This window comes from Periplaneta americana, chromosome 10, assembly GCF_040183065.1.
Source record: "Periplaneta americana isolate PAMFEO1 chromosome 10, P.americana_PAMFEO1_priV1, whole genome shotgun sequence".
NCBI classification, from domain to species: Eukaryota; Metazoa; Arthropoda; class Insecta; order Blattodea; family Blattidae; genus Periplaneta; species Periplaneta americana.
The window spans coordinates 166,830,350-166,855,064 of record NC_091126.1 but is presented as its reverse complement, the minus strand read 5'-3'; the positions used below and the strand labels follow the sequence as shown (position 1 = coordinate 166,855,064).

Sequence of the window (24,715 nt, the reverse complement as noted above, 5' to 3'; positions counted from 1 at the left end):
ATGCCTGTTACCATGCAGAGTGCTTCTGTAGACGTTGTTCTGAATGCTTTCGCGATTTTCAGATTTATTAACCGCTGGACCCTTATTAGTTTCGTCCGATTCGATTGTTTCTGGAGACTTTCGATTCATACTGGAGCACCGTAAGATAATAAAGGCAAAATTGCACCTTTATAGATCGTTCTCAGAGCTCCATGATTCAGTCCCCAGTCGAGCTTAGCTGACTTCGATAGTGCATTGATAAGTCTTGTGCTTCTGTCTGCTACATGTTGGATGTGAGTGCTGAAGTCGAACTTCTCGTCCAAAACAATTCCCAGGTACTTCATTGTTTTTACTTGTTCCAGGAGTTTGTTGTTTAAGAATATGTTGGTCCTTTTATCAATATTGCGTCTGTTCTTTCTTATCAACAGTACTTCAGATTTTTGACCATTAAATTTTATTTTATTGTTTTTGGCCCAGTTTGAGATCTTCTGAAGTTCCACGTTGGCGTAATTTTCTGCTTCCAGTAAGGTTTTGCCTTTTGTCATTAATAACAGATCGCCAGCAAGTGCGATGACTTTGGTGTGGTTGGTGTATTCCAGTTGAGCAAAGAATTGTACTGGATGTTCCACATTCCTGGCCCACAGCATGATCCTTGTGGGCAACCCTTTGTTACAGCTTTTCCTACTTTGATGTAGTTCACGCACAAAGTCGCTCTTCTCTGATTAAAGTAGCTCGTTATAAGGTTGTATAAGTTCTGGGGACAGTTGTAATTTCTCAAGGCACTCATAATGCTGGGCCACCAAGCTGCATCGAATGCACCTTGGACGTCCAAACTAAGATCAGAAACTGTTTATCTTCAAGGCTTTGGCGTACGTACTCCTTCACTGCCATCATGGCATCTACTGTGCTCTTAGTTGGCGTAAATCCAAACTGATTTTGGTTCAGTAGACCATTTGAGTGCACATGACGCATTATTCTGTCTATTAGAAGTTTTTACAGGATTTTTCCACCAGTATTGATTAAACTAATCGGGCGAAATTAAGATGCATCTGGGCTTGTGTCTTTTCCAGGTTTGGTGATAGGTATGAGTTGTGCTTTCTTCCATATTTGTGGGAAGTGACTATTTTTAAGGCATGAGTTATAGATGGTTGTCATGTACCTTGGGAACAGTCTGAAGACTTGAAGTAGAATTGAACTGTTTATTCCGTTCTCTCCTGGTGCTTTCTTTGAATCCATTCTTGTGAGGATTGCTTTTATTTCTTGCGGTGTGAAATCTCTGTCATTCAGAGTATCTATTGGTTGGCGGATACCCTCATGAATTAATCTACGATAATCACTATCTTCACACTCCTTGGCTTCCGGTAAAAAATGATCTAGCATGTAGTTTAAAGTTTCAGTCATATCCGAAGTCATGGAACCATCAGGTTTCTTTAGAGTTGTCAGCTGTGTAGTTTTCTTTATTTTCCCAGACGACAAGCGGTACACTGCATTCCATGGATTGTTGGCCTGGGTTAAGCTGCAATATGTTTTCCAAGAGTTCGATTTTTCATTTTTATAGCTCTTTCATATTTTCTCTTCTCCTTGATGTACGCATTCTTCCTTTGTTCCCTAAGGTTCTGGTCATTTTTTGTTTTCTGATAGTGTCTTCTTAGTGCATTAGTTCTTTTGCGTGAGATAGTTAATGCTTCTGACCACCAAGGAACTGTCTTTTTATGGACAGATCTCACCGTTGGCTTGCTAGTTTTGAAACACATTTTGCAAGTTAGTTGTATAGTTTCTGTGTAACCTCTCACGAGTTTTTCAGTGTCTGATTCGGTGCTGGCCATATTAGACAGTTGTTCATCTATTTCTTTGATATAAGCACTTCTCTGCGAGTTTGTCGGAAGATATCTGTTGGAGAATTCCCTTGCGAGGACATTGCTGAACTCTTCAAGTTTGTCTTCTTTTATGATAAACTTTGAGCTACGGAAATTAACTGTCCTGTTATGAGTTGTGTGATGAGATGGAGTGAAGGTGATGTAGCGATGGTCGGAGCAGCTTTCTTCTCCACTGCACTCCCAGTTTTTCAGTCTTGAAAGTAGTAGGCCATTTATTATTGTCACATCAATGTTGCTCTTCCCTCTGTTGTTTTCAAAAGTTGCAGGGTTGTCTTGAGGGTTATGCAGTATGCATCCCACTGACTACACAGGCCTATGTAAAAATGCTGACATACCGTAAAGTGGGGTGACTTTGAACAGTAATTTAGCACCTTTCTAAATTAAATGCTGTACCCTGTTGCGATAAAACTGAACTAGTTGCACAAACATTATAAGTAGCTAAAGACCGATACTTTCACTTGATGGAACAATCGAAAAGATATTGTCATGTTCACCAATTGAAAAAAGGGAAAATAAAATTTCCCGAAATGTACATTTTTCGAAACCCCAAAAACATTTGCACTGTATAATAAGCAGTTTAGGTAATAGAACTATAATTGAGCCTTTATGTCCAAGGTACATATCTGAACGAAAGTGTACTAAAAGTTTAAGATGCTAAGTTTATTCGCCAAGACATAATTAAATAAAATGTGAGGGCTTGTTACTTACGGGGTGGCTTTGAACTAGTTTTGAACAGTGGGAGTGACTGCCATGACAGATCAGCTGGTCAGTAATGGTGAATTGTTTGCGTGTTTTGAAAAGCTATAGTGTGTTTATTTGATTTGTAAATTTACTAGGTATGTATATGTAATACTAAGTTCATGTATTTACTAATATATTATTATAAAATGGCATTATTTAATAATTAGGCCTAAATTAACATTGCTTTGTTTTCATTTGTAGGCCTACAGATACCGGTATGGTGAGGAACTACAAACCAAGTCCTGGTTTTCGGAACTACAGGAACTACTCAGAAAGTACTCTTGAGGAAGCCCTGCAATTAATTCGAGAAAACAAAATGTCACTGAACAGGGTGTCCCAAATATTCAAAATACCGAAAGGGATTCTGTGCAATAAAATGAAAAATAAACATTCAAAAAATCCTGGTGGACAAACTGTTTTTACAACAGAAGAAGAAAAAAAGTTGTGTGATTCAAATGGGGGATTGGGGATACCCATTAGACTTCTTTGATATGAGGATAATAACTAAAATGTTGTTGGACAGAATGGGACAGAGAGTTGCAAAGTTTGGGTCTACAAACCTTCCTGGTTTAGATTGGGCGAAGTCCTTTCTAAGTAGGCACAAAAATGTATTATCATTGCGACAAAGCACCAACATCAATCCAAACAGAGCATCTCTTAGTAGGGAGGTTGTTGAACAGTATTTTGACAACTTGAAAATATCACTGAACTGTGTACCACCTGAAAATATCTCCAACTTTGACGAGACAAACTTCGGCGATGACCCTGGGAGCAAGAATGCTCTCATCAAACGTGGCAGTAAATATCCTGAGAGAGTAATGACACACTCCAAAACTGGATTTTCAGTCATGTTTTGTGGAACAGCTACAGGTGTTCTCCTCCCAGTATATGTTGTATACAAATCTGAGAATATGTGGAGTACGTGGTGCCGAGGAGGTCCTTCAAAAGCCCGTTACAACCACACAAAAAGTGGGTGGTTTGATGGGTGTACATTTGAAGATTGGTTCCTCACTGTCTACTTGCCTCATGCTAAACGGCTAACTGGTCCAAAGGTGATTATTGGAGATAACCTGTCTAGTCATTTTTCAGTTCAGGTTATCAAAGCTGCCAATGAAAATGATGTTAGGTTTCTCTGCCTACCACCCAAATGCAGCCACTTGATGTGGCATTCTTCAGACCTTTGAAGGGTCATTGGAGAAAAACTTTGGCGCAATGGAGAGAAGAATCAGGGATAAATGGTAATTTACCGAAAGATGTTTTCCCTTCACTACTGAAAGCTACACTGAGTGCAATTGAAGCCAGTTCTCCTGCAAATTTAATATCTGGATTCAGAGCTACTGGCATCCATCCCCTGAACATGCATGAAGTAATAAGAAAACTTCCTGAATGCCAGTTTCAAAATGGAGAAGACAATGAATTTTCTATGAAGTTGAACGATTCTGTCTTGGCAATGTTACAAGTTCGAAGAAGAAAGACTGCTACAACCACCAGAAGGAGAAAAGTAGCAATCCAGCCTGGTAAAAGTATATGCATAGAGGATTTTACTGAGCAGACAGAGCCTTCGACAAGTCAAGACAAACAAGTCGTTGCCAAGAAGACGACGAGTCATCTGCCTAAACAGTTGCCTGTGGCTCATCCTTCGGAAGGAAAAAGAAACAAGAAAGGAATGACATTACCAGATTCAAGTGATGGGTCAGTGGATGAAGAATTGCTTCACAAACTAAGTGCAAGTGAAGACAGCGAAGAAGGAGACGATTATCGAGAACGCATTCTGAAGGAGTATGAAGCAGAACAAGCTACTGAGGACATAGATATTGATAACCATACAAGTGTGCTTCAAGGAAAATATGTTCTAGTGAAGTTTTGTGGGAAGAAAACTGTAAAACATTATGTTGGACTTCTTGAGAGTGAGGATGAAATTACATTTCTGAGGAAATGGCATTTGAAGGTGGAGTTAAGTGAAGTGTTTTTTGTATGGCCTACTGTACCTGATAAATCCTTAATTGAAAAAGGTGATATTTGCAAGGTTTTACCTGATCCCAAAGTAGACAGAAGGGGAAGACTTTCTTTTGGTCTCATGTTTGAGTTATAATATCCAATGACTGCTTTCACTGCTGTGTTAAACATGTATTTCTCAAAAATGTGCTATTTTGATTACTAGCAGATTAATAAAATTGTTCTATAAAGCTCTGTTTTTAAATAATTTTTCCCATTTTTTAAGTATCTAACATAAAATTTGCATTACTGTGAAAATTTAACTACATTCATAACAGAACCTTCCAGATTTTCGAAGAAAACTCATAAATAATAAAAAAATATTTTAAATTAGCAACTTCAAAATTTTATTTCTACAGAAAATACTATGCCGTTTCATATGAGAGGGGTGTCATTGAACAACATATGCTGAGATGGGCATAGAATGGGAAAATCTTTTTGTGTTCAAAGTGACCCTGACCAATGGGGTGACTTTGAACAATGAAAAATAATTTTTAAAAATTGTTTTTGAAGGTTTAGAAATTATTGAACTAGCATTTCTATAATCTGTAGCACCTCTTGCAACTTTCGGAGGAAGTTAATTATTAATACCGTAGCTAGAGAAGTTTTCATTTACTTTGCAAAAATATTTTTTTGTGTTCAAAGTCAACCCACTTTATGGTACTGTATTTTATTATACTTGTTAATAATTACTGCAGTTATATTATTTTTTAAAATATCAACTCTTGTTTTTCCTTGTTTCGATAACATTTTACATAATTGATTACGGCACTAATATTACTGCATCAATAACTACTGATAATAATAATAATAATAATAATAATAATAATAATAATAATAATAATCAATTTTACATACATCATCGATCACAGTATTTTGTTATTTCTTATATAATTGCAATGAAATTTGGGAGTATGAAGATCAGTAGCGGTCTGCGGTTACAAAGGTTGGCAGTTCTGCATGAAAAATAGTGTATTTAGCAAACACATGCTGTTTATTGCATCTAAATTGGATAACGCGTGTAATTACAGCCCCTTCTCGAAGTTGACTGTGCACCCGAAATTGTACTCCAGCCATCCGTGCGCTACACCTCTCCCACCTGGTACAACTAGTCACGTAGTGGAGATGTGCCCCACATGCTTTTCTAGTTTTTTAAGTCAAATTAACTAAATCCTTCACTCCGGTGTTTGTCCATGTATTTTCTCCTCTAAACAGAATACACAGGTGGGGGAGAAAGCATTTTCATGAGAGCAGCAAAAAACCAATCGTTTCCATTACACATTTCGGTATTAAAATGACTAGTAGGCTACATGATTTTCTCGACTTTTTCCAGAAATTTCAATATTTAAATTTTGTGTAGGACGTCCTAATTTCTTATGTTAACATGCAATTTCTCTTTTAATTTCGAAAAGGGTTGGTCGATTAGGTTTACATTTCATTCATTTTTAATATAAAATATTTCCTTAGACACACTGACTAATCACATCACACCACCCACAGTACACACAGAACTGTAATGATATACAGTAGTCCAGAAGCCTATGTGTTCTAACGTAGGTCATAAAGAGATGAGGGTGTTGACGGTTCTTTTGTATATTCAGAGAGAGCTGCTTCGGTTGCAGCTCTAATACAATCTTATGGGACGGTGAAGAAAACCAGTTTTCTGCTGCCAACTACCCTATGTTGAGCTCCAGGAACTGCTGATCACAGATCCGAAAAGTACACTACAGCTAAAATTCTCGAGCAGTTCAAGGCTCCTACAGACAGTAAAATCTCGACTCGAAGGAGAATGAATTGGAAAAATAAATGAAACAATGAACTAGATTACATAAAAGCATGTTTTACATTTTAATTTTTTTCAGGTCCATTTTGGCGGTTCTGCAGCTCTGCAGTTCTTATTGTAGAGCCACCCCTGACGAAGATAGATCTAGAAGGCTCTGAGGATGGTATGAAGAAGCACTGAAACAGCTGTAAGCCACACATGCTTACCCAATAAACACGAGTAAGATCGCCGTTTAATCAATTATTTATATTCAAGTGTTAAAAGTAGTGTACGAAAGTTTCAACATGGAAAAAAAATGTATTTTGGGGGCACACTAGCAAAAAAATATTGAATACCACTGGTATAGTGCAGCCCTGGACACCTTCCCCAGTGGAGACAATAATGTTTTGGTTCTATACGAGTAGACAGTAAGGTAACCATTACTTAGTGACGGATTTTATAAGGCAGATTCATCATGGAAAGTTGATCATGCTACAATTTCCACAAGAAATTTTTGCATTGAGATATGTGACATACAAATCCATAATCAAACATGTAACACATTTAAATCTATGAGGCATTTTAGGCTCTCCATATGAATATTCTACAATAATTATCATCATGATTTTATTTACGAAAGCCATGAATAACGAAGCTCAAAGCGCTGAAACATTAAAGGAACATAAACTTTCCTCTATCACCACTAGCACTAAAAGTGCTTTCTTGCTAATGCGGCCCAGGCCTCCAAACACCCACTGTCCAGAAATTGGTACCTGGTCTCTCGAGCAAACTCTAAATAGGCCTACTTAAATTACATACTTCCAGATGATGATGGATTAAGTCCACCCTGGGTAAATAATTTATAGTAAACATTTGCAATTAAATGTCAAAGAAAAACTGGTGCCTCGTTTGGTCTAATTCTTCAGTAGAATTGAATTACCTTATGGATCATTTCATGAAAAGTGGGACAAATTCGTGATTTTAAAAATGTAAACAATTTTGACTTTGTTAATATTATTCGATAGTACATAATCTGGAGAATGTGACAACAGTGGTTTGGACACCCACAATGATTCATTTCCAAAATGGCTGCCATTGCAATGAGACCATGTGTCTTGTTGTGAGAGTATGATTTACTGTTGTCATGCCAGGAGAAGTCGCCTGAAGTACTTAGACGGGGCGGAGGGGAAATAGTCGCGCATGAGCACCGTGCTGTTCACTGCAATATTCCTGTTTCACAAACATCTATTGCACGTGTCTACGAGTCTTTGTGACTTTGTGAAATAATAGTGGGGTTTTTATTGTAGTGTTTTATTAGTTTCAACAGGACGATTGTTTTCAATATACAGCAAGTCTTTGTACTGCTTTAGTTATCGTTTACTTTTCGTGTTAATAGTGTTGATAATAATATAGTTAATAGAATTTATGTTATTGTATACTGTTAGTTTAGGTTTATAGCAGTTTTTTGTTTATTGTGAATATGTCGACAAAGAGGAAACAAGGACTGACAATCTATAGCGAAGCAAGGAATATTATTGCAAGTGTAAATTAATTCTGTGATGAAGAAAAAGAATAACGGTGCCTTTGGATTCCTCTTACGAAACCTACACCAAAGACAGAAAAGTACTCTAATCTATCCACAAGAACAATACAGCGTATAAGGAATGAAATAAAAGATTGCACAGAAGAAAGTACGTTGTGGACACCTGAGGGAGAAAAAAAACGGAAACGTCCAGACTACCGAAACGCAAATGTAGATGACTTTGACCGGAGATCGACAAAAACAATATAATTGAGAATTTTATTTGAAAAAAGAATGAGGGCTACTGGCCTAGCTCAGAAGGTAGCGTGTTTGCCTGCTGATCTGCAGTTGCACTAGGGCGTGAGTTCGATTTCCGCTTGAGCTGACTACCTGGTTGGGTTTTTTCCTCGAGGTTTTCCCAAGCAAAAGTGAATATCAGGTAATCTATGGCGAATCCTTGGTTTCATTTCGCCAAATACCATTTCGCCATCATCAATTCAATCGACACTGAAGAAGCTAGTAGTTATTAGTGTCGTTAAGTAACCAAATAAAACAAAGTAGTAACAAGCTGCAACAAACTTTTACCCCTGCTACAAGAGAGAATTGATTTGAAATGGAAGACAACATTAAGACGAATACTGAAGGAAAAATATTTCAGGTGGAAGAAATGTGCATCGAGAAAAAAAGATAATTGAAGAGGAAAACACTGTAAATTAGAATATGTGAAGATATCTACAGCAAATAGGAAAGCTTAGGAAAGTGGAAAAACCGATTTTGTATCTGGACGAGATGCGGATAGATAGGCCTATCAATTTAACTTCTCCCAAATGCTGGCAGGATAAAAATGTTACAGGAGTTTTGACTACCACAGATGTGTCCAGAAGACTCATTGTTGTCCATCAGGATGGGGGCGGTGGGGCTAATGGATTTGTTGAGAGATTCGAGTTAATATACAAGGCTGGAACATAAACAGACGATTATCATGGACAGATTATTCTCCAACAATTTCGAAAAATGTTATGATAGTCATAGCGACAACACCGAAGATGCGGAATCTTTTATGTCTGACTTCGTTTCCTTGTAGCCATGTAAGTGGACTGAAGTTTTCAGGTCAGAGCGTAGCATAAAGTTACCCCATCTCGCTTATCTACTCCCCGCGCCAACTCGTAGCATGAAGACAGTACGTGAAAATTTGATCCATAAGCAGGATGCGTCATTCAGACCCTTAGGTTCTCCTGTCATGCTCTAGCCAGGTTCCTAGGCAATTTACGATGTAATTACATAAATTTTATACTTGTAAAATTGGAAATGAGTCATTGAAATATTATAAAAGTTATCTTGTAATTATCAGAACTTAATTACTTGTAGAAAAGATGATAAATTGAGAATGAAATTCACTGCATGTAACCTGAGTTACCATGGAATGGTCCTTATGTGTTCCACAGGGATATATGATATAATTGAACAGGGGAAATGTGATAGATGTATCAGTCATCCTTGTGTGAAAGTGCATTTACATTCATTACCCCTCCTACAAACAGACGAAGACCATGGTTGTCGGAAGAAAAATAAAGAAGGTAAATGTGCGAATACTAAATGAGGCAGTAGAGCAAGTGGACAGCTTCAAATTCTTGGGGTGTACTATAAGCAGTAAAATAATGTACTGACAATAACTGATCTGTGTTCTGATGTACGTGTCTTTGTAAGAGTTCCTTTGCTGGCAATTACTTCTAAACAGTACTATTACAAAAATTTCATGATGTTATATGTGTACCAGGCCCAAACAGAACACAACGTGAAGTACAGTTAAGTGTAAAGATGACTACAAATGACTTGCTGTGAAGGTCCCAATACATGAAAGGTAAGTCTGTGCTAACATAAATCAACAGGAAAATCCCTCACGTATAGACGAAAAGTATTGTAAAACGCGCCAGGGCGAGTGCCTGCTGTTTCCAACAGGTGGCAGCACGCACAAGGCGCGAAGGAGTCGGGCATCGGATGGACGGCAGGTGGCAGCAGGAGGGGGGCACGCGGAGAAGTGGCGGGCATCGTCTCGTCCACTTGTTTGAGAGGTGTGCTCGCAGGAAGGTGTGATTGGGAGACAAGAGCAAGAGGAAGCAGGACTATACTCGTGGAGATTAGAGACAGCCAAGTATTGCATGTGATAGAAAATAAACTACAGGCGTGTTTTAAAGGTGTACTAACAATTCAGAAGTGGGATATATCTGCGTGTCAGTCAAAGAAAAGCTACTAGGTGAGTTAGCTAAAGGTGCTACTAACACGTGGTAATCTCGTTCTTTTGTTAAATCTCTAAGGTGCAGTAAGAGATGGCGAGTAATCTAAACCAATTTGAGGATAGAGTGCTGGATTACGAAATGGAGGTCGGGGACCGAGAATCGAGCCCCGATTCCATGGCGTTTTCGTCATCTGGCACGTGCAGGGACCACGTGGACCGGAGCGTCGCGTCTCTGGAAGACGACGCGCCGGCAGCGGATCCGGTCCAATTGGCGGTGGCCCACATCCTCAACCAAGGGGATGTTGCCAGGGCGATTCAGAGCATGATGCAAGAGCAGGCGGCCCGTATCCTCAAGGAGGTAGAGGAACGGGCGCAGGCTACCTTGCGTCATGTGACTGATCGCCAACCTGAGGCTGGAGGCGCCAGCAAAGGGGCAGCAAAGAAGAAGAGGAGTCCCGGAAGGCCAAACAGTAGCGCACGTGGGCGCTGCTGTAGAGAGAGCACCTCGTGTGGAAGTGCGGCCACCAGCTCTAGGGCGTCATCGCGCCCTACGGCGAGAGTAGGGGAAGAACTTGTTGATGCTTTCGATCCAGACGATTGTGAGTGTAACGTCGATCGTTGGCTCAACAAGATCGACCAGCTGGGCCGCATCCACGACTGGAGCGATTATGAGAGGGCGTTCTTCATGCAGGCGAAACTCCGAGGTGGGGCGAAGGCTTGGTATAATCGCCTGGATGATTACGACCTCTCGTGGTCCGAGTGGAAGAAGGCATTGAGGCGCGCTTTTCCACGGCAGCATGACTTCGGCGAGTCATTGGAGGAACTGGTAGCGAGGCGCAAGCTACCAGATGAGACCATGACGAAATATTACCACGCCAAGCTTGCTCTGTGCGAGAGGTGCCGCATCAAGGGCGAGGATGCCATCTCCTGTATCATCAGGGGACTTCCACTAGAGCTCCAGGGGAACGCGCGTGCTTACAAGTGTAAGACTCCAGAGGAACTCTACTCTGGCTTCCTGAGTACGATGGACAGGTACCGGGAGAGTGGACGATCCCAAGGAGAGGCGAAGAGGCGGTGCACGGAGACTGGGGTGTGCGGCATGTGCTGAATGCTATTGCCACACCCAGGGCGAATGGTCAGGTGGAAAGACAGAATCGCACTGTACCCAATGCGATTGGGGCGAGCACAGAGTGTGAATCACGGTGGGATGAGAAGCTGAGTGAGATGGTGTGGGGCATGAACCGCTGTGTCAACAGCAGTACAGGTTTTTCTCCTGCACAGCTCATGTTTTCTCACCAAGGTGGAGCCATGGCGGACCTGTCTGGTGGAGTACAGGAAGTCAATATGGCAGAAGAGGGCGAAACATTTGAGGACATTCAGCAGGCGGTCCTCAGGCGTAGGGACAAGGCGGCAGAGAACCTGACCAAGGTGGAAAGGGTGATGAAAGCGCGCTATGACCGAGGGCGGAAGGTCGCAAATCAGTATCAGGTAGGTGATCTGGTGCTATGGCGAGAGGCGAACACGTGTTCTGGCGAAAAGGGAGTCAACCTCAAGTTGTTGAACAAGTATGGTGGTCCGTACAGGGTTTCCAAGGTGCTCGGAAATGACAGGTATCAGGTGAGTGCTGTCAAAGGCATGCGGGGATACTGCAACTTTTCAGCCACAGTAGCAGTGGATTCACTCAGGCGGTATCACAGCACAATTCCTGGAGGTGAACCAGGAGACAATGGTGACGAGGAGACTTTGACTGACAGACAGGACTTGATTGACCTGCTGGAAAGTTGAGAATTAATGGGGACATTAATTTTTGCAGGATGGCCGAATGTAAAACGTGCCAGGGCGAGTGCCTGCTGTTTCCAACAGGTGGCAGCACGCACAAGGCGCGAAGGAGTCGAGCATCGGATGGACAGCCGGTGGCAGCAGGAGGGGGGCACGCGGAGAAGTGGCGGGCATCGTCTCGTCCACTTGTTTGAGAGGTGTGCTCGCAGGAAGGTGTGATTGGGAGACAAGAGCAAGAGGAAGCAGGACTATACTCGTGGAGATTAGAGACAGCCAAGTATTGCGTGTGATAGAAAATAAACTACAGGCATGTTTTAAAGGTGTACTAACAGTATTAAGAGTCTCCAGAGTTCAACGGTTGCTTGAATTTTTCTGATTGAAGTGCTCTCGAAATTAAGCGGAAGAAAAAGTGAAAAAAGAAACAAATAATACCACGAGAATGTGGTCGAGATTTCATTGTTTTGTTTCAAGCTATTCTCTGTAGCATTTATAAGTTACAACAGGAAAACTACACAATGCTATTTCAGAAGAGTGATACAGAATGGCGAAAAAATGAATATAGAATCATAAAATGATAGCATTTCTCGAGTGATCGAATTTCTCCACGGAAAATAATTGATTTCAATGACCTCTTACAACTTGTTATGGAAATTTAAGTCTAGGAAGTAAATCTGAGCCTGTATGGACAATCATCCAATTCAGACATCTCCTGGAGGTAAGTCCATACAGATTAGTGTCCAATAAGTTTTTGTGTATATGGGGTCCTTAAAACTGGTCATAAGATTCGTCATAAGTAAAGAATTACGAAAGCCATTATTGGTAAAATTTCTCCTCAGGGAACATTTCAGAATATCTCTGGAATACAATGGTAATGTGTTTGAACAGTTATTGCACATTCGAAAAAGGAACATAAAAATGATATTATTTTTTTATTATTTTAGTACGTTATTTTACGACGCTTTATCAACAACTTAGGTTATTTAGCGCCTGAATGAGATGAAGGTGATAATGCCGGTGAAATGAGTCTGGGGTCCAACACCAAAAGTTACCCAGCATTTGCTCATATTGGGTTGAGGGAAAACCCCAGAAAAAACCTCAACCACGTAACTTTCCCCGACCGGGAATCGAACCCGGGCCACCTGGTTTCGCGGTCAGACATGCTAACCATTACTCCACAGGTGTGGACAAATGATATTAAATTCACAATGCTGTAATCATAGCATATATTAAATTCATATCATAAAAAGTCATACCTAAGATGTTGATAAAGCGTCGTAAAATAATCTACTAAAAAAAATTTTTTTTAAAAGTCATAAAAGTAGAGGGAATCATTCATGTGACACCCAGGTGCTTCCACCTATTTACCTACATACAAAAATTAACCTAACCAAACACTATTACTGTGGTAATCTGGAGGCTATCCACAAACTACATGTCATATATGATATACTATCTCTGTTCCAAAATATGGTATAAAAAATGTCATTTTTTCTGTTCCAAAATATAGTATACATTTGTTAAAGTTCTCAGTAATATACTGTATCTTTAATATATCTTCTAGATACTTATTTGTTAGATAAATTAACATAAGAAAAATAAATAAATAAAGTACATTTCATTCTGTGTGATGTCAAATTAATAAAAGAGAAAACAAACACTGTTTTGAGAGAGATAAATTAAGATAAAAACTGCAATAAATTACAACCCGTTTTTATACAACTGTTGTGCTTTAGATGTTCTATTCAAAATTGACTGGGTTGGTGTTACATTTTCTGCAACAGGAACACCACAGCAGCAGTAGCGTAGCGTCAATGTAAGCTAAAAAGCTTAGCTTCCCCAGTTAATAATAATTTCATAATAAACCGACAGTTTATGGAGAAAATTATTTATTAATTTTAATAGAATTTTTATTTACGCGTTAAATATTGTGATGCGGCAGCTCAGGATGATTTGTGATGCAGCAGTAAACAAGAAGCCTGCACACACCAGCTTCCAAGCAAACTGGTTTCTCCTGTGTAATCCACCCCGCAGATTTTCCATCCCTTTCTAACTAAACTACCCTAGTCGCAAGGATCGTAAGAAGCTAGCTTTAACATTTAAAATAAGTAGTTTCCGAGTTATCCCCTTTCGTCAGTTGTGTTCAGTTGAAGTGTTAGTGTGCATTGTGGCTGATATAATAAATAATGAGCGAAATAACAGTTCCTGACACTAATTTACTTGAATTTTTTTAAGACAATTGTATTATCAAGACTGACAAAAGTGTGATTTAAAAAACAAATGACCGACTCCCTTGCTGTCAATGAAGGACACAACCAAAAGACAGATGCATACTTACGTAATGATACTAATATTGTGATTTCTCTAAGTATGACAGGGAGTGAGCTAATGGTATACGTATACGTGTCTATTTGTTAAGAGATATGTGTAAACCGTGAAATTATATTTTACTACGTATCATTTGAGGTCATGCCTTATTGGTGTTACATACGATGTTCCAACCAATCTTCGACTGCTGACTTGAAATTGACTACTATTTATTTTAAGACTGTATTTTTGTAATACGTTTTCTCATATTGCATGAAAGACAACTTGAGTTAGCTTCCCCTGCTCAAAATTTCATGCTACGCCACTGCACAGCAGGTGTCCATTTGATTTCTGTTCATAATGAACTATGAAAATATTATAGTTTGATGCAGTACAGAAGACTAGAAACCTTCACAACTGCTCTGTCTGATAGTCGCTTCACTACTGAACAGAATACCACACTGCAAAACATTTTGTGCGCGCATTTGCAATAATCAAACTTGTTTTGTTTGTTACTCTACCATATTTTGGAATGGAGGGACTAATAATTATTGTCATCAACATACAGGGTTAGTTAAAAGTCTCGCACCACCTAAATAACTTTTGAAGCATGTGGTTCAGTGACATGAAACTTGGTATGTGGGGATAACCATATGCTAAGAACTCAATAATGGTATTACCGAATTTTTTATACTTCCGGTTTAACTGGAAGTAACTCCAACTCTCTTATTTTAAATGGAACACCCAATATATTTTTTTTATTTTTGAATAAAGCTCATTAAGAGCTTTTAAAAAATTACCCACACTTGATACTTCTATACAAATTCAGTGTTCCTAAGTCAAGAAAAAAGAAAAGTGTATTGAATATTAAAATAATAAATGCACTACCTAAATAACTTTTGAAGCATACGGTTCAGTCATATGAAACTTGGTATGTGAGGATAACCATATGCTAAGAACTCAATAATGGTATTACCGAGTTTTTTCTACTTCTCGTTTAACCGGAAGTAACTCCAACTCTCTTATTTTAAATGGAACACCCAATATACATTTTTTTTTATTTTTGAATAGTGCTCATTAAGAGCTTTTCAAAAAATAACCACACTCGATACTTCTGTACAAATTCAGTGTTGCTAAATAAAAATGGAAATGGTGCAAGATATTCCTAAAGCCTGGTTAAATCATTCCTTAAATGGTTTCTATGATCGAGTGACACATTGTAAAGCAGCTAAGGGCTACCAATTTGAACACATAATTTAGAAAGTGAGCTAGCTTTGTTTTGTTTTTGTTAAGGAAGGAGTGTTTTATTATTTTAATATTCAATATACTTTTCTGTTTTCTTGACTTAGCAACACTGAATTTGTACTAAAGTATCGAGTGTGGGTACTTTTTGAAAAGCTCTTAATGAGCACTATTCAAAAATAAAAAAATATATTGGGTGTTCCCTTTAAAATAAGAGCGTTAGAGTTACTTCCGGTTAAACTGGAAGTAGAAAAAACTCGGCAATACCATTATTGAGTTCTTAGCATATGGTTATCCTCACACACCAAGTTTCATGTCACTGAAACGTATGCTTCAAAAGTTATTTAGGTGGTGTGGGACTTTTAACTAACCCTGTATATAACAGATATGGATACCACCACATTTCTGTATACAGATTTCACCATAACTTTCTACTACATTTTTCTACAATTAAGACAAAATCCCGACAGTCTGTTTAACTAATCTCAGTTAAACACAACTATCTTTGTCTGGTGTTGATTAATGACTGATATTGGTTAAATTTCTAGCACGTTTAACAAGCTCTTCAAAGCAATGTGCATTTTAGTAATTATTACCATGGTTTTCATGGGAGAAGAATTACTCTATTATTTGTCTAAAATTAACAAACAGAGATTTACATATTCTTTAGGCTAATGAGTAACATTTTTTCTATACTTCTATTAGAAATCAAAAGTACATTTATCTTGTAATTTAAGTTTTTTAAAGATACAGCTAAAAGTTATCCATGTTACTTTGAACATTGTATTTACATCTAATATCACGTCCTACAGACTAACACAGAAGTCCACATCACTCACCACTACAAGCATCATCGCCATCATCATCACCACCACTATCTTCGTCATCATCGTCGTCTTCCTCATCTTCATCATCACTAAAATCAAAGTCATCAAAATCGTCGTCTTCTTCTCCTCCTAAACGTAACGCCTGAAGTTTCGCCATAGCTTCTTCTTTAGTTTTCTCACTTTGTTTAGAGTCTTCACCTAAAAGCAATACGAAATATTAAGTCCTATAACTTTCACGCACAGGTTTTTCTGCTTAATTTTACTGCAGTCAACATTATTATATAAAGTCTGTGTGATGTATCTTGTCTCACTGTGAAAAGAGAGAGAAAGGAGATATGTCTTACTTCCGTCTGTATTGTTATGGCAATGGGGGGAGTGGAACGGTGCCGTCCATCCATCCAGTGGCGGAAGGGACCAATTGATACATTCTGTAGCGCAAAATAAAATTACAAAATATCTCTCTTCGTACTGTGTAGTTCCGTCACTGAGCTTGTCTTTCAAGAAATTGAGTTCCAGTAGCCTGTACAATGACAACGTTTTGAAAGGAATCCTGAAAATTTACAACCCTCCTATAATCTCCACCCTCATTTGAAGGGATCTGGTTTTATTACTACTGAGACAATATAAACCTTACCAGGTATAGCATGGTACCGAAATTTAATGCTGAATTCTGTAAAAATTTCATAGAAAGAAGCCATGGAATGAATGTCTACGAATATAAATAATCTTAGAAATTTAAAAATTCACATTAATAGTTCAGGTCTATATGAATATAGGATATCGGTAGTGTGTTTATGAGAATATATGCTGGCTAGATTGGAGAATGGTGTGATGTCATGTGGTCGACGTATGTGAGAAGGTTAGTGGGTTAGTTGAGGTGATATCTCAGTGACATGAGGTCGACGTATGTGAGAAGGTTAGTTGAGGTGATATCTCAGTGACATGAGGTCGACGTATGTGAGAAGGTTAGTGGGTTAGTTGAGGTGATATCTCAGTGACATGAGGTCGACGTATGTGAGAAGGTTAGTTGAGGTGATATCTCAGTGAGTTTTATTTACTCGTCGAGTTGGTTTACGTCGGCCATGTTGTGACGTCAGAATCGGTTGTCAAACTTGACGAAAATTAAGCGATATCCTATAATAAAAAAATCCCACATTAAAAAATTAAAAATTCACATTAATAGTTCGGGTCTATATGAATATAGGATATCGGTAGTGTGTTTATGAGAATATATGTTGGCTACATTGGAGAATGGGGTGATGTCATGTGGTCGACGTATGTGAGAAGGTTAGTGGGTTAGTTGAGGTGATATCTCAGTGACATGAGGTCAACTTAATGTGAGAAGGTTAGTGGGTTAGTTGAGGTGATATCTCAGTGACATGAGGTCAACTTATGTGAGAAGGTTAGTGGGTTAGTTGAGGCGATATCTCAGAGAAGGTTAGTGGGTTAGTTGAGGTGATATCTCAGTGACATGAGGTCAACTTATGTGAGAAGGTTAGTGGGTTAGTTGAGGCGATATCTCAGCGACATGAGGTCGACGTATGTGAGAAGGTTAGTTGAGGCGATATCTCAGTGACATGAGGTCGACGTATGTGAGAAGGTTAGTTGAGGTGATATCTCAGTGAGTTTTATCTACTCGTCGAGTTGGTTTACGTCGGCCATGTTGTGACGTCAGAATCGGTTGTCAAACTTGACGAAAATTAAGCGATATCCTATAATAAAAAAAATCCCAATAGTTCAACATTAACTCGAATGGAGTTCAGAGAAATCTGAGTTTAAACTGTGATTAAAAATTCCAGACTCCAAATTATATTTCAGGATAAATGACAATTTAGAGTACACCACATTGTAACACGTTCAAAGTAACTGCGATAACTTATAAAATGAAAGAACACACTCTAAACCCATCCCCTACTTCAAATGTTCTCTATTATGTCAGTTTATGCATAATATATCATGGTTTCAGCGAAAGTGTAATGGGGGAGTTAAGCCCCCCCCCCCATAGTATCGTATATGAAATAGATATTGTCTTTGCAGGTAAAGCAAATATTAATACAGGGACATTCCATGCAGAAGTGGACATTTGATCCAAAATTTTTTTAAATGTTGTAGATAAATATTTATAATTTTTTATAGTTGCTCAAACATTGAATTTAACATTTAGGCGCACTTCCGTACTGGGGCAGTGGCATTTCCTCTAAGGTTAGAGCCCAGTTTAGGTGTGTGTGTGTGTGTATGTGTATTAATAAAAAATTTGGGGCTAGAAAATATTGAGTATAGGACGGATATTTATTGTCCAATATCCTTTTGAGAAGATTAACTCCGTATGTAGATGAAATTATTGGGGATCATCAGTGCGGTTTTCAGCATAATAGATCGACTATTGATCAGATTTTTTGTATTTGACAGATAATGGCGAAAAAATGGGAATATAAGGGTACAGTACATCAGTTATTCATAGACTTCAAAAAGGCATATGACTCGGTTAAGAGGGAAGTATTATATGATATTCTTATTGAATTTGGTATTCCCAAGAAACCAGTTCGATTAATTAAAATGTGTCTCAGTGAAACATACAGCAGAGTCCGTATAGGTCAGCTTCTATCTGATGCTTTTCCAATTCACTGCGGGCTAAAGCAGGGAGATGCACTATCACCTTTACTTTTTAACTTCGCTTTAGAATATGCCATTAGGAAAGTTCAGGATAACAGGCAGGGTTTGGAATTGAACGGGTTACATCAGCTTCTTGTCTACGCGGATGACGTGAATATGTAAGGAGAAAATACACAAACGATTAGGGAAAACATGGAAATTTTACTTGAAGCAAGTAAAGAGATTGGGTTGAAAGTAAATCCCGAAAAGACAAAGTATATGATTATGTCTCGTGACCAGAATATTGTACGAAATGGAAATATAAAAATTGGAGATTTATCCTTCGAAGCGGTGGAAAAATTCAAATATCTTGGAGCAACAGTAACAAATATAAATGACACTCGGGAGGAAATTAAACGCAGAATAAATATGGGAAATGCGTGTTATTATTCGGTTGAGAAGCTCTTATCATCCAGTCTGCTGTCCAAAAATCTGAAAGTTAGAATTTATAAAACAGTTATATTACTGGTTCTTCTGTATGGTTGTGAAACTTGGACTCTCACTCTGAGAGAGGTACATAGGTTAAGGGTGTTTGAGAATAAGGTGCTTAGGAAAATATTTGGGACTAAGTGGGATGAAGTTACAGGAGAGTGGAAAAGTTACACAACGCAGAACTTCACACATTGTATTCTTCACCTGACATAATTAGGAACATTAAATCCAGACGTTTGAGATGTGCAGGGCATGTAGCACGTATGGGCGAATCCAGAAATGCATATAGAGTGTTAGTTTGGAGACCGGAGGGAAAAAGACCTTTAGGGAGGCCGAGACGTAGATGGGAGGATAATATTAAAATGGATTTAAGGGAGGTGGGATATGATGATAGAGACTGGATTAATCTTGCACAGGATAGGGACCGATGGCGGGCTTATGTGAGGGCGGCAATGAACCTTCGGGTTCCTTAAAAGCCATTTGTATGTAAGTAAGTAAGGACGGATATTTAAGGTTCGTTCCAACAACAGTCAGGAACCGTCTGTAACTATAGTGAGCATGCGCAGTACAGAAAAAGCATTCCAACACAATCCGAATCAGTCCTGAACCGGAAACATGTACTGCTGTCGGGCGTTCCAACAAAATTTTGACACGGGTTTGGAACGGTCAGAATTAGTCGGTGGATTGAGGCATGTACGGAAGAGTACGCGAGATGTGCATAAGCTCACCAACGTCTCCTGGATACTGAAGAAAGACATGCTCGACTGTTCACATCAATGAGGTTAAGATGAAAAGTGACAGTGCAGACGAATAATAAAACTAGAGATTTAATTTAAATTTTCGCCAAAAAGAAAGGGAATGGAAATTATTTGGGTATTGAAATAGTTAATTACAATTTCAACATGCAGCTTTGATTAAAAGTATAATAAATAACGTATATTAATTAATCATTTAAAAAAATAACTATTTTTAGGTGACAATTCCCCAGTACACGACATTGAATTATCGGAATTCTTGCCTTCCATATTTCTTGTCATCTTTTTATAGAAAATGATCGAAATTCTATTTTCTGCAATTAGAATTAGCTGCGAAACGATAATAATTAAGCACCCTTTTCTTAGCAAAGATGATCATAGTTATATCATCTCTGGATTTAGTACATAATGATCCGCGAAAGCATTCCAACAGCATCCAGTCCAGTTTCAATCCCATAGCAGATGCTCAACTAGCGCATGCGCATAAGATGGTACAGGAACCGTACATGAACTGATCCATGAACCGCTTGTTGGAACGAAATTTTATATGATATTTTTTCGATTAATACACACACATCTAAACTAGGCTCTAACCTTAGAGAAAATGCCACTGCCCCTGTATGAAAGAGCGCCCCATGGGAATATTACTCAGAGCAAGTAACGAGATAGGTTTGGAAGTAAACCCTGAAAAAAACAAAGTAACTTATATGATTATGTCTCGTGACCAGAACATAGCATGAGGCGCAAATATAAAAATTGGAGATTTATTCTTTGAAGGGGTGTAAAGATTCAAGTACCTTGGAGCAACAGCAACAAATATAAATGACACTCGAGAGGAAATTAAACGCAGAATAAATATGGAAAATGCCTGTCATTCGGTTGAGAAGCTTTCATGATCATCCAGTCTGCGCTCGAAAAATCTTGAAGTTAGAATTTATAAAACAATTATGTTACCTGTTGTTCTCTATGGTTATGAAACTTGAACTCTCACTTTGAGAGAGGAACAGAAGTTAATTAAGGATGTTCGGGAATAAGGTGCTTAGGAAAATATTTGGGGCTAAGATGGATGAAGTTATGGGAGAAGGAGAAAGTTACACAATGCAGAACTGCAAGCATTGTATTCTTCACCTAACATACTGTCATCCTCTGAGGAGTTTAGTGCTGAGAGGAATGCGGTTCCGACTTGTATAGCGTGGTATTGGAGTGGGAGGGAACAGTGACAGTGGCAGTCTGGAAAGAAGTACAATCATACTGAAAACATTCGCCCAATTTACGAGAGCAGTATGCCTATTAGTTTTCTAACGTATTTTTGGCGAGATAGAGATACAACCATTCGTACTTACGTGTTCAGAAGGAAAGTACTGTAGAAAATTTTATTTATTTTTTTATTTATTATTTATTTTGGTGAAGTTAAGGCCATCACACCACCAGAAATATAAATACAATAAAATATATAAAAAGATAAATCATAATACAACTACAATAATATAAATTAAAGAAGAATCATACTATAAAATTTAGTGATTAGTAGAATTGAATTAAATTTGTAAAGTAATCAATTTAAATATACTGTACTGCTGAACTCACTTAAGAAGTATAACTACTTGATTTTGTATTTTAAGATATCACCAACAAATGATTTTCGCATGACATTATAGGAATCTGTTTTTCACGATACCAATCACAAATATTCTAAAATTCCAATAGAATATAACCAAAACTTTTCCATAGCATGTTTCCTTAAAAATGACTTGTAACGGTGAAATATTTAATGAGTAATTCATATAATATTAACATAGCTAGCATCAAGGAGAAGACTGAAGACTGCATATTTTTGGAAGATTAATACTTCCCACTCCGCTCGGCTTGTCTGTAGCAACAAAAGAATCTACCTACAACCCCTCTGCACCGATGGCAAGAACACCTCAGGTCCCAGCGCTAAACTCGTCGGAGAAAGACAGTAATTAGGAACATTAAATCCAGATGTCTGAGATGGACACGGCAAGTAGCACATATGGGTGAATCTAGAAATGCATCTAGAGTGATAGTTGGAAGACCTAAGGGGAAAAGACCTTTGGGGATGCCAAGGCGTAGATGGGAGAATATCAAAATAGATTGGGAGGTGGGATATGATGGTAGGAACTGAATTAATCTTGCTCAGAAGGCGGACTGGGGGGGGGGGAAGCACGCACGCACGCACACACACACACCACCTCTCTCTCTCTCTCTCTCTCTCATTTTTCTTATTTCTTTGCTTATGGTGGAACCTGATCCGTCGAAGTTGCTTACTGAACAAACACTGTGGACGAGGAACTCTTTAGACCACATGGCTACAAGACATGCTGAAATAGGAAAAATAAATCTAGTTATGTTCAATGGGCAGATAACGTCTGTGCGTGAAGAAGCGAGGGAGGTGAGTTTGGGTTTCCAATAGTGTTACTTTCAGAGGTGCGTGTTGTATTGTGCTAAGTATGGGCATTTTAAATTTATTAGTGTAATTGTTACCATGCGAGGGCTGCCGAATGCACACCTAATTTTAGTGAGCTAGTTAATACGTGTAATTTTTTGCCACGTGAGCGATATTTAATTTTGGCTGAATTGAGCTAGATAAGGTGTATTGTGGGTCCCTATCACCACGGGATGGCATGCCCTCAGGTTGTGGATAGAGGAGACAGCCTCCAGATATGGAGGATACCTGCGGACAATGAGGGGTGGTCCTCCAGTTTGGGGTGGAGAGAAGGACTAACAACCCATCACCGTAAGAAAAAGCTTGTGACGAAACCTCAAAATAAGCTGGATTAATCTTGTTCAGGATAAGGATCGATGGCAGACGTATGTGAGGGCGACAATGAACCTCCCGGTTCCTTAAAAGCCATGAGTAAGTAATATGTGCAATTTAGGTTTGTGTGTTATGTTATGCTAAATACGTCAGTGTCGAATGCACATTTTATTATGATTAGCTTGGAAGTGAGCCACTGGGGTGGGGAGTAAAGAGAAAGAGCAGCTGCCGTGTGGCGAGAGTGGGAGTAACTTCCCCTACAGGTGATCTGTTCTTTCAGATTTATGTTAGTTAGGTTAGTTTAGGGTTTTAGTATACCTTGAATACACTGTATAAGTTAGTGTGTCTATGCGCAGAGGTACATTCTGAGAAATTACCAAAAAGCCCTCTACATTATTCGCACTAGGCAAAAGGAAAATGGTGCCTTCTTTTGTACAGTACCGTACTTCTGTTGTATTACCAACTCACCATCAGTTTTCTTTTCTTTCTGAGAGATATAACGAAGAAATGTTCGCCTTTTCCTTTCCGGTAGAGATTTTATCAGCTTCTGAAACTCTTCGTCTAATTTGAATTGGTCTGGTGTACTCCTTTTCACTATTTCTTCACTTTTGCCACACTTGGGGCAAACTTTATGTTCATCGGCACAAGGAATACACATTATGTGATAAGCATTTTTAACAGTCTTTTGTTCACACTTCGTACATTTCTTAGGTGCTCTCAGCACTTTGTACTTTTTGTACTTAATCTTCCATTCCAGTATACCTTTACACTTAGCACACACGTTCACAATTTCAATAGTATTTAACTGTTTGGTCTTCTGACTGGTATCGTGCAAGTCGTTCTTAAACGAAGTTTTATTTTTGTATTTCTGCGGACGAGTACGCTTAACATTTCCTCGCTGACAACTCATAGTTAGAATTCAGAATTCAATAAAACAATCTGTGTCTCAAATAATCTACTAAATATATCTGAAAAACCCCTCTTTCCACACACACAACACCAACACACAGATCCACGTGCACAGCATGAACTCCAGGCCATCAATCGCCATGCTTCTCCGAAGTGTTGCCATCTTGATTTTTTAAAATTCTCTACAAGGTAGTGAATAAATTGCTCAAATATTATCCCTGATTACAGGTATTATCCATTTTTGCCGCTGTGAAGGTTAAAAAACTCTACACCAGCAAATTAATTTAACAAATTTTACCCGCTAAACTACCAAGGAAATGTATCACATTTAGCAGAAAAACCGCTAAATTGGTGATACTGTTCTTCAGTATTTCTGTCCCCGATTGACTAGTTTCTACTGACGTCTGCATTGTTTGTTTATTGTCATAGAAAGCACGTCATTTCAATATTACTGCGCTAGATGTCCGTATTATTTCAAAATTAAGAAATCAGTAAACCTAAATCGCACTATGAGTATTAAACTCCCTTTCATCGAGACATGTATAGTTGCTAAGTTCTCACATCCTCATGGTAGCTTGGTGACTATCTTGTATTTTGAGAAATTCAGATTTCGAATCCTTCTCTCACATCGCATTATGAGGAGCTTGCGTCCTAAACCAGAGAAGTCCATTAATGCAAAAAAAAAAAAAAAAAAAAAAACTGAAATGACCCTCACATTAATACTATGAATGTAATATTTTGTGAGGACATTGAGGGGTCACCTACAAATTAATATTGTAAATCACATTCTGATTTGCACAAAATGTCCTCAAGCTACTGTAAAAAAATCTGTAGGACTTGTTCAGGTTTGATCGACAGAGGTGGACTTGCTGAGCATTGATTGGAAATGATTTCGACATGTTCAGTTTTGGTTAAACGTTACTA

At 38.6% G+C, this 24,715-nt stretch overlaps 1 protein-coding gene across 1 annotated transcript; it reads right to left on the bottom strand.

The window, feature by feature from the left end:
• Positions 1-3,106: 3,106 nt before the first annotated feature.
• Positions 3,107-24,161, bottom strand: LOC138708140 (uncharacterized protein C9orf85 homolog). The gene is made up of 2 exons (XM_069838366.1): positions 23,351-24,161; positions 3,107-16,462 (listed from the first exon to the last, which is right to left on the bottom strand). The coding sequence occupies exons 1-2, from the start codon at positions 23,790-23,792 to the stop codon at positions 16,269-16,271; spliced, it is 636 nt and encodes a 211-aa protein (XP_069694467.1). The 5' UTR covers positions 23,793-24,161; the 3' UTR covers positions 3,107-16,268.
• Positions 24,162-24,715: the final 554 nt, after the last annotated feature.

Coding starts and splice junctions, on each gene's coding strand:
- LOC138708140 (XM_069838366.1), bottom strand. CDS start 23,792: ATGAGTTGTCAGCGAGGAAATGTTAAGCGTACTCGTCCGCAGAAATAC. Junction 16,463..23,350: donor GAAAGAAAAGAAAACTGATG/GTGAGTTGGTAA, acceptor TATTGCTTTTAG/GTGAAGACTCTAAACAAAGT.